An 11,429-nucleotide genomic window follows, 5' to 3' on the forward strand; every position below is an offset into this window, starting at 1 on the left:
GCCTACGAGACAGCACGGCCTTGCCACCTTGGGCTGAGCCTGGTGTCCAGGTCCCGTGGGTCACCAGGCTGCTTACAGTTTGCTATCGCTGTGGTGTCTGCCATCTTGAGAGGGCCCTTTTGGTAGCATGTCGGCGTGGATGATATGAACAGCAGATTTTCTATGAGTGATCATAGCATTATTGTTGCACTGTCTGCTCAATTTTTGCATCGGTTGCATATTAGATTTAAACCCAGGTGGGTGCTATATACTGGAAGTGGATGAGGTGTGATATCCCCTTCCACCCACAACACGAATGCGCGCACACACACACACACACACACACACACACACACACACACACACACACACACACCTCACCTTGAAAAGCTCTATGTTAATGAAACCAATTATTACTTGTTATTACTGCATTTGATTACAGTACACCAATTACCCCATTTAGCAACCAAAAACATTGGCACTTTGTTGTCTTATGTAGTTTGGCGTCATGACTAGCACAGCAATAATGAATAAAACACATATATTATTTCCAGAGTACTGCAAATACTGGACACTGGACACACCTCTATGGCTTGAAGACCATACTCAGGGTGCACTAACCCCCAAGTAGGAAGTGACCAACCAGAAAGTGCCTTAGCAGTTTTGGAGTTCCCCCAAGTTGGACGGAGTTACACCAAAATTGATATATATCCATATGATATTTTTAGTTACCATGTATTTGATCATATATTCTGCCTTGGGCTACAACATAATTTACTCAACCAGCAGACATATTCACAATCAAACAGGTGTTTCATACATAATCCATGTCTACCCTCACCAGAACATGCCAAGCCAACATCTGTGTGTGTGTGTGTGTTTGTGTGTGTGTGCATGCTTGTGTGTGGTGCGCATGTATGGTGCGTGTGTGCGGTGCGTGTGTGTGTGTGTGTGTGTGTGTGTGTGTGTGTGTGTGTGCACGGCCATATGTGTGTTCTTAGTTTATTTGTGAATGTCTGTGTTTACTATTAATTGTATGACTTATTCTGCCTTGTTTTTTCCATTGCTAATGTGCAGGGGAAATGATGAGGCCATCAATCTTGCTTTTTTCCCCGCAGCTCGGACCTGTGGGAGTAACCTACGGGGGCCCAGAGGAGTCATAACATCGCCCAACTATCCGGTTCAATATGAGAACAACGCACACTGTGTTTGGGTCATTACCACCCTAGATACGGGCAAGGTGAGTTTATCTTATTTCTTCTGTATTGCTCCGACTTCTTTTTTCTTCGTCTGTGGGTTGTTCATGTTGTATTCATGAATGGCCGAGTTGTGAATACACAAGACCCTTCTCCTAATGTCTGTTGGCTATAGCCGTACAGATTACAAAATGCTGTTATTGTATGATTTATTCAATCAATAATATCGATGTCTCTTGCATAGATGTGGTCGTGTGGAGGATATGATCAGTGACAAACATTTACTGATTTCTTTTTAAGTTAGACAAGCTGTTTCTTTGGTGAAAAAGCTATTGAAGGACCATCCCGAAATTCATCACGTAAATTGACGCAGATATGCTCCTCAAGGCACCGGCACTGATAATCAGATAATAGGACTTATTGCAGGTACAACGTCTTTGCTGCAAGGAGTCAGCAGCAACCCATTAGAACTGCTTGTTACCCCTTTCTTTGACAGAGTTTGCGGGAAGACAGAGGAGATAGCAATTATTTCCATCTCATTTTACCTCATTAGAAGTTAGAAAGCAAGGTTTTAGAACTTAAAAAAATAACAACAGATGAGGGTAAAAAAAAAAAAAGCTCACATAAAACACCCCTTTAAGGGCCCCATCAGAGCAATCCTAGCACGTACATTTTCTTCAAAATATTGATTGAGATTCTCAGACCTTGTGTGATCATCAATGGCCATATTTTTTTTTCCCTTCCTTATTTTTGTCAAGGAAACTTTGTAGTTTAGTCATTGTTGTCTAGTTGTCATGAATAATGTATGAGGCTGCCGCACAAGCTATGCTAATGTTGCTGTTCTCCGGCAGCTGTCCTGGTGCACCTCTCACCAAATCGTGACGTGGCAAAAATGCTCATGGTGTCACAACAGGTCACCGTCCTCCCTCTCCTTTTAAGGCTTGTTCATACCAATGCCTCATGGGATTTTTTGTTGCCAATACTCAACCATTTTGAAAGGACCCAAGACAGTTGTGGTAACGTAAAATCCTAAATCCACACGTAACCTAGGCTTTGATTTGCATGAGAAAAGCTGTGGCCGTTTCAAACACAATGTTTCTCCGTAATGACAAATCATTCTAAAATTAATTACTAAACAATGACCGAAAAACAACCAACATAATAACTAGCATTCAAATGCTCCTATGCTTTCCGAATGGAGGCGGCCATTGCGATGTGATGTCCCGTTGTACAGGAAGAAATGGCTCATAATAATAATGCTAATAATATAAATAATACTGAAATTACCACATTAGATTCAGAGTGGAATGAAATAGACTGACCACACAACAACCATTTATTTTCCACTGTGATTCTCTCCATTTCTCTCTCTTTCTTTCTCTTCCCCTCTCTCACCCTCTCTCTTTTCCCCGCTCTCCCCCTCTCCCCCTCTATCTCTTCCACCCTTTCTCCTTCTCACTCTCTGTCTCCCTCCCTATCTTAGCATGTGTATGTGCTTGTGTGTTTGGAAATACTTGAGTTTGGAGAGGGTTTTAAGACTGCGCTACATTGTGACAGATTATCAGCTCAGTACAGCTGCTGGCATTTGCTGAATGTCACTATCTACATAGACAGAGTGGGTGTAGGAGGGTGATATGTGATAAAACACAGACACAGTGGGGGGGGGGGGGGGGGAGACAATAGTGTAGAATAGAATACAATAGAATGGCGTAGAGTAGAATCTGTTTTTTTTTTTTAGAAATCAATATGTAAAAAAAAAAAAGTGGCATCGATTTTTTAGAGGAAGAAATGTTGGATCCGGCCCATACATAATGAGGATAAAAACAACCTCTGTTTTTGAATGAATCCTCCTGTGTAGTTTTGATATGCTAATACAGGCCAGGATAATGTGGCTGCTAGGTTGTTCAACGTCCGGCAAGAAAAGGTTGTGGGTTCGATTCCCCAATGTCGGCGTCCTGAGGACATTAGCATACAAACAGTTTGTGACACTAAGATAACACTGTTTCATGTTGTTACAGTGGGCTGTGTCCACAGCAGGCTGTGCTCTGCACAATGCCTCTCTGATGTAGCGCATGTCACATGTCACTTGACACACACACATCACACACGCATACACACATACACACACACACACACACACACACTCACACATATGTGTGTGTGTGTGTGTGTGTGTGTGTGTGAGTGTGTGTGTGATGCATCTGCACTCACAGACATACACACACATGTGTGTGTGTGTGTGTGTGTGTGTGTGTCATGATCTTCAACATGGCTCTGTAATCTTGATTTAATCCGTGCATACAGAGAGAAAGAGGCATGTGGTGTTAATTAAACAATCAGTCCATAACGAGGCACTGAGTCAAACAGCCAACGAACACAGGCTGCGCCCAGCTGGAGAGAGACACGCTGGATAACAAATGCTACGAGTCCGGGAAAAATAAAGAGTAACGTCAAATAACTACATAGGTACTACTGAGTTATAAAGAAGAATAGCTTTCCATCCATATACCTCGTCTTGTCTCGCTTACCTAATGCTTTCATTCACACAACAAAAAAAAGAAAGGAAGAAGTTTGTTGTTGTAGTCTGGCTTTTTGTTTGTGTACATCAAATGTGTTTAATTAGCCATCAGAATGGTATTGGTTTTGCTGTGAATAAAAGAACAGCAAAATCAATATAGATAGCACCAGGCCTGACAGCCTGGCTTTATGATGCTATGTGTGTGTGTGTGTGTGTGTGTGTGTGTGTGTGTGTGTGTGTGTGTGTGTGTGTGTGTGTGTGTGTGTGTGTGTGTGTGCATATTGTGCGTCCTTGCCTTGTTTGTGACTACAGGGATGTTGACTTTGAGTTTTCTATCTGTCAAGTTAATTGCTAACTGCCAACCTGGCTGAGGGAAAATGTTTTTTATGGAGTGAAACAAAAAGTCACTAGAAGTAGGTGGATCCAAAGTGAAATAAAAATTCCTTTAAAGGTCTCACTAAAGGCAAATGTGCACTCACTATCAGACAGGTTAAAGTGGCTATGTGTCTGCCTGTATGGGTGTGTGTGTGTGCTTGTGTGTGTGTGTGTGTGTGTGTGTGTGTGTGTGTGTCTGTGTGTGTGTGTGTCTGTGTGTGTGTGCGTGCATGTGTGATGATTTTGCCCATCGGTGTCAGGCTGATAATTCTTTTGTTTAAGTCTAAACCACGTCTGAATGATCCCTTACATACAACCTGAAACGCATCGTCACACACCCATTAGGTCTTTAATGATTGCTGTCTTTTGCCTGGAGAATGCATATTAGTTTGTGTGAGTGGGTGTGTACGTGTCTACATGTGTCTGTATCGGTGTCATTGCCTGTGTGCCTGTGCCTATACGTGTGCGTAGGCATTATTATAATATTAGATATTAGCCTATTTTATGACTGATCCCCCCCCTCCCCATCCGTTTAATGCCCGCAGGACACATTCGATAAGACCCTATCAGATCCCACGTCCTTCTTTCTGATTCTAGGCTGCTGTTCAGCAGAAGCCTCATCAAGGCCTGGCTTAACATCTTTAAAAACAAGCCTTAATGCCTCGTCCAGAGCAACCGCTGTCGCCTTATTGATCGTGATGCTGTTCATACTGACAGCCTAATACCTGAGAGTCAGTGCATTATCATACGGCGTTAGCACCCAGGGAGATTCCACTCGCAGCACCATGGGGGGGGCCCTATGCTTCTCCTCCCCTGCTACCCCGGGCCTCCCACTCTGTAATCCCCAGCACATCAGTGAGCAGCCAGCCCCGGCTTCTGCATCAACTGCTGAACCCTGAGGGTGGTGATGGTGGTGGTGGTGGTGGTGGTGGTGGTGGTGGTGGTGTTGGTGTTGGTGGTGGCTGCGGAATGCTAATTGGCTGAATTAGGAGGCGTACATTACAATCAAGGCGTGCTGACAAGCGCTGTTTGGTGGTCCAAGATCCCCTTTGCACCCTTGTGTTCCGATTACCAACATGCACATGACCCATTAAAATGAAAAAAAGAAAAAAAAAAGGTTCTTGGAAGTTTTTGTGGGCTAACTTGGACTGATGTGATTAATATACAATCCGGCAATTAGATGTTCCATTACTGAAACGCTGAAAATGATCCAATATACATAAAAAGCCACTTCGGCTTCATAGCAGAAACAGACATGCATGAGTAAAACACAGATTAAATAACAATTAGCGGTTGGGCTGGTGCAGAGTCTCTCTGTAGCTAGGTTAATTAGATCACTGTCTTAATACGGCGCTGCTGGCTGTGGTGTCTGTGGATGCTGGCAGGGCTAAATAACGGCCTGGCTTCGTCTGTACACCGATTCTCTCCGTGATGTATCGTATTGTTGCTCCCCACCGCCTATCTCGGCACACGAGGAGATATTAGTTCTTCACTCTTCCCATGTATCTTATTATTGGATCTCTGTTATTTAGGGTTTGTGTGTGTGGGTGTTAACACACGCCCGTGTGTATGTGTGTGTGTGTGTGCGTGTCTGTGTGTCTGTGTGTGTGTGCACACTTGTGTGTGTGTGTTTATTTGTGTGTGCGTGCGTGTGCTTGGAATCATTTGGCCCATCGCTGCCTGTCAGATTTCACATTATTCATCTTTTTCACACACAATTCCCATCAGTGAATAGAACAGAGCAGTGATTGCAACGCTTCACACAAAGGAAACACACAACCATGTGTGTTTCCTGCGTGTTTCACACCACACGGTTGAACCCACTGTCCCTTCTTATCGATCATTCACGGCTCGGAGACCCTCTCTTAAGGAACCGCTTCGTCGGAAAACCACGACGGTATTCCCATGCCATTATCCCCAAAACTCTACAACAGGTCAACAGCCGCTGCAAGGTGACTATGAGGGGGGGCCGTAATGCGTCCGCAGGGGAGTCGTTTTAGCCAGGAGCAGCCGCTTGCTAGCTTGTGTAAACTAGTCACCGCCCCTCCCCCAACCCCTCTCCCCACACACACACACATGCACACACACACACACACACACACACACACACAAGCGACCCATCTGGGTCGTTGCTATGCCCCCGTCTTGGAGCCAAGTCTTGCTACTGTGAGCTTTGGCGACAGACAGATTTATAGCTACTTTATTTATCCCATTGGGAAATTTAGTTGTCACTGCAGCAACAAATGGGAAAATACAATACAGGGGGTAGGGGGGAGTGCGAGGGAGTGGGAGATAGAGGTGGTGGGGGACGGAGGGGCGCTAAAATAAAGGAGGGATTAACAGAAAAAGATGATAAGAGGTTGGATTTCACCTTCAATTATGATCGCAGTAGGGGGGAGAGAGAAAGAGAGAGAGAGAGACAGAGAGAGAGAGAGAGAGAGAGAGAGAGAGAGAGAGAGAGAGAGAGAGAGAGAGAGAGAGAGAGAGAGAGAGAGATAGGGAGGGAGAAAGGGAGAGAGGGGGAGAGAGAGGAAGAGAGAGAGAGAGAGAGGCAGTGGTAAGCCTTTAACTACGATTTCAACGTCTTGACGTCTTCACATCACAACACTGAGCACCACACCGACAACAGTTTAGACCTTTCCCACCACAGCATACATTAACAAAAAACATTTGACATGTTTTAGTTATTCTAGGTATCAAAGCAATTGTGAAGAATATAATGGAATTGTAAAAGAAAAAAAAATAAATCCAAGTTATTTAACAGACTGCATTATATCAACAGTGCGGGGAAAGAATACTTTTTATTGCGTAGATATTTTGTAGCCGTGCCCTTTGTCATACAGCCCTGACAGAAACATTTGCTATCGCTATGGGATTCAGTGCATAAATATATGTTTATATGGCTCTGCTGAGCTGCACTGACCTGCAAAAGTGCTTCTGAAATTGTTATTAGAGTGACAACGCAAAGCCCCAGAGATTCCTATTTCCTTACAACAGGATAAGGAAATAGGAATGTGTCACTTGCAACCGGTACCCTAATCAAATTCGGTAAGGTTAGTTGGGGTTAATATTGATTACCCTCCAATCAGTGAAACATCATTTATAATAGTTTCCTGTAATGGATTAGATTTAGCAAAGTCCTTTACCTTTGCACAAAGGTGTAATGGTGTGGACTGTTTTCAAGCCATCTCAGTGCATTCTATTTAAGTTCACATGGCTGACTGGTTGAACGTAATCTATTGGAAAATGGTCCCTCAGCTTGCCAATGCCGCAGCTTACTAGTGGCTCGAAAAAAAGATATGTTATAAAATAAATAATAGTCTCTTACTTACAAGACAGATTTTGTGTCGTTTTAGTAGTTCGGGACAAGGGGGCAGTTCCTTACATGGCTTCAACTTCAGCATAATCATTTTTTTGCAGGACTCATTTAAAGTATGAGTCCATTAGCGGGCCTATGACAGCCAACATAAAGCCCCTTCAACTGCTGTCATGGTGATATATTAGGCTAGAGGTTGGAGGAGAATGCATACATTGTATATACACATCGCTATCACTCCCTCTGCTCATTATGTCGGCCAATTTCTGATGTGAACAAACTCCGTCGGGAGCTGTCACGGTCTTGTGTCAATAATACTGGTGGCACGACAAAGTGCGGTTTGTTCAAACTTGCAATATAAATATTAAGGGATATTGCGTCGATATTAAGGAATTGGGATGTAGCGCGCAGAACTGTCACAGACTTGTTTCCATTACAACTTCATTATGTGAATTGATAATTCATCGATTTAGCTATTCCATTCAATCATTTCTCTAAGCGTTTGCAATTATACAGCATGTGTGCACACAGGAAGGAGGGTCGGTTCTGGCAAAGTTGTATTTGCAACTCTGAAATACTGGTTCCACCCCTCAATCCCTCATATTATTATGATTATGGTGTGTGTGTGTGTGTGTGTGTGTCTGCGTGTGCATTGGCGGGCCTGTGTGTGTGTTTGTGTGTGTGTGTGTGTGTGTGTGTGTGTGTGTGTGTGTGTGTGTGTCAATGGGCTTATTGAGTGGGCATTCTAACCTTCACCCTCGGATCACTCAAACCACACCTCACCTTGAAGAGCGTTGAAGACTGGCACGGTACCACACGGATGCCCATGTGGAAATAAAATGGAAACACACTTTCTTCATTTATCTACGTCTATGTGCATCTTTAAAACTGAACTCCATTACTATTGCATTTGGAAAAGAGAAGACTTAAAAATGAAAGAAATCCTTCTACAACCAGTGGTTCCCTGTTGGCGGCGTGCCTCGATCGTTGACACTGACGGATTGACAGATGTACAGAGCGGAGCATAACCTTCTGTGAATTTCTCTTTTTAAAGACTTTGCTGAATGAAATGCCTTGTAGCGGCTTTGGATGGCATCAAAGTGTCGATGATGTTTATGGCGCGCCATAAAGTTCAGCCGGCCTCCAAAACAGCTCTCTCCAATGGCTGTTTCAGAGTGGAAGACAGACCCTTGAGAAATAAGCACAGCATTGTGAGGAACAAACCTGCTGTGTGTGTGTGTGTGTGTGTGTGTGTGTGTGTGTGTGTGTGTGTGTGTGTGTGTGTGTGTGTGTGTGAGTGTATGTGTGCGTGTGTGTCGGGGGGGTGGGGGATTCCACGTGTCGCGTCTTCGTGTTAGAGAGTTGTGTTTTTGGTGATTTATTTTGTTGTTAAAAACCATTTGGATGAAAGCTAAATGGATGTACAACAGCACATCTCGCCTTAATCTAGATTGTTAGTGAAGGCCTCCCCATGCCAGTCTGGGTGTAAAACAATACTGGAGCATATTAAAAAGCTTTCACTGCTTGAAATGCTCAGGGGCATGAACACTCCAAACCATAGTTGTGTAATTATTAAGCTTACTTCGTACTGAAACAAGACTTTCACAAGACCACAACAATCCCAATCGTTTGCATAACAAAGAATGCGTTGCAGAGAAAGAATGTGGATGTCATATTGTAATTATGAGTGTGTACGTATAGCTATGAATTTAATAATTTGTTAGTTTTCTATACAAATCCTTTAACAAGTCAAGGGTCATTCAAAGGGAGATGAATTCATTGTTTATCTGTTGGCTGTTTTCAGTTATCTGTTCTCGAGAACACTTCAATAAATGTTGCATCTCAGATGTTGTTGACGTTGTTGATGCTCATCTCTCCGTCACTTCGGACATACCCGGGCAAGTACCCTGCGGCGGTAAGACCATGACATGTCTTGAAACTAAAATAGACTTCGCCTGCCAACAGACAAATATTTGCCAACAGACAAATATAAGTCTAAATAATACCGAAAAAAGTACATGAAATATGAGCCTTTCAGACAGCCTCATTGATATATGTATTTGTCTATAGATGTATAGAAGCTCTAGCAATATTCTTATAGCTTCTCAAACACCCTCAGAGATGACAATACGTCCCTTTCCATTCTTATGATGGTTTCTCCATGTGGAGACATTCCCTCCACTACACATTGCGGGGAACAGAGTGTCTCACAGCAATGAGACATGATCAATTCTTAATTATCCAAGAAGTGTGGGATCGCTCCATGCGTCCGTGTCAGAATACGCTGTCCTTCTGTGTGATATTCAAATCCCATTGTGTTCAACAGTTCGATGGGATATAATGGATTTCCAGATCTCGGGCTTTGTCAGCCAGGGCCTGTGTTTCCTCAGGGTGTGAGACAGAAGCTTCATGGGATTTATCGGAGGCATGGATCCATGTGTCTTGAAGGTTTTGAGTGAGAAAAGCAGTTTCCACTGGATAGATGGCAGCATGATTCATCACCTACAGGCCTTGTGTGTACGTGTGTGTGTGTGTGTGTGTGTGTGTGTGTGTGTGTGTGTGTGTGTGTGTGTATGAGTGTGTTTGTTTCAACTCTGTTTCGTTGATAATGGTCTTTTCAGCAATTACTCCAGCGCATTTCCACAAAGTGATCACTAATTGTTTAACCCTTAGGTTAAACAAAAAATAAACCTGAATAAATGTACGGCAGTATACTATAGTATAATAATAAGTATTTGCATCTTCTTAAAGGTGCAGTTTGTAGAATTGAGTGGCATGTAGTGGAACGGACATGGCAGAAATGGAATCTAATATTCATTATATGTTATAATGAGTGTTAAATCCCATGATTATAATAACCGCTGTGCGTTTGTTTCTTCAGAATGAGCAATTTACATCTACATAGAGAGCGGTCTTCTGAGAGAGAGATTGCTTCCACATAGGCCCGTCATGTTGCATTGCCATGTTTCTACAGTAGCCCAGAACAGACAAACAGCTCTACAGAGGACAGGGGTTAAAGGCCATTGTGGCTCCTCCTATGTCTTTGAAAAATAGGAACGGTGAGGGATGGGAATTCAGTGGTTTGCCAACTACAACTTCACAGATAGATGCCACTGAATCCTACACACTGCACCATCAACCAATGCTCACGTATATGTGTCCATGTGGGTCCTGAGTTGAGGTATCCCTTTGTGACTGTGTCTGCAGGTGATAAAGCTGGCCTTTGAGGAATTTGACCTGGAGAGAGGCTACGACACACTGACCGTTGGGGACGGAGGGAAGATCGGGGATACACGGAGGGTGCTGTACGTGTAAGTAGAATCGTCGTCACCGGCATCATAATCGTGTGCAATCGTCGTATTCGGCATCTTCCTCCTCACAGCCCCATCCTATTCACCCTCGCCGCCGTCTTAATGCTCATCACCTTCAACATCCTCCTCACAGCCATCCTCTCCCTCATCTCTACCCTCACCATCGTCGTCTTTGTCTTCATCAGCCTCTTAACACCTACGGCGCTGTCCCCCCTATGTCTAGACTGACGGGCTCCAGTGTGCCTGACCTCATCGTCAGCCTGTCCAATCAGATGTGGCTACATCTTCAGTCGGATGACACCATCGGATCACAGGGATTCAAGGCTGTCTATGAAGGTAATGCCATTTAGTATTTTGTGTGTGTGGACGTGCACGTGCCGGCATGCACATACGCAACCGCGCGCACACATCCACACACACACACACACACACACACACACCCAAATGGGATATAAAAAAAGAATTAGGACTTAATCAGGTGATTGGGTTATCTGATTATACATTAATGTGTCAGACACATATGGAGAGAGAGAGAGAGAGAAAGAGAGAGAGAGAGAGAGAGAGAGAGAGGAGGGAGAAAGAGAGAGGGAGGAGAGAGAGAGAGAGAGAGAGAGAAAGAGAGAGAGAGAGAGAGAGAGAGAGAATTCAGGGAAATAAAAAAATAAAATGGGAGACAGGGAGACAAGCTAAAAGGATAAAACAATGATTATTGAAATGAAGGGGAGGATAAAGTG

The 11,429-nt window shown here is 43.7% G+C and overlaps 1 protein-coding gene across 1 annotated transcript in view; it reads left to right on the forward strand.

Annotated features, from left to right (window-relative positions):
- Positions 1 to 11,429, forward strand: part of csmd1a (CUB and Sushi multiple domains 1a) — a gene marked incomplete at both ends in the record, with an annotated part of 36,962 nt that overhangs the window by 24,730 nt on the left and 803 nt on the right. Inside the window, 3 exons of the mRNA XM_084475890.1 lie at positions 1,098 to 1,219; positions 10,592 to 10,695; positions 10,919 to 11,031. Coding sequence (XP_084332016.1) covers positions 1,098 to 1,219; positions 10,592 to 10,695; positions 10,919 to 11,031 — 339 coding nt within the window. The remainder of the gene's footprint in view (positions 1 to 1,097; positions 1,220 to 10,591; positions 10,696 to 10,918; positions 11,032 to 11,429) is intronic.

Source organism: Micromesistius poutassou (assembly GCF_964030765.1).
Source record: "Micromesistius poutassou genome assembly, chromosome: 12".
Taxonomy (NCBI): Eukaryota; Metazoa; Chordata; class Actinopteri; order Gadiformes; family Gadidae; genus Micromesistius; species Micromesistius poutassou.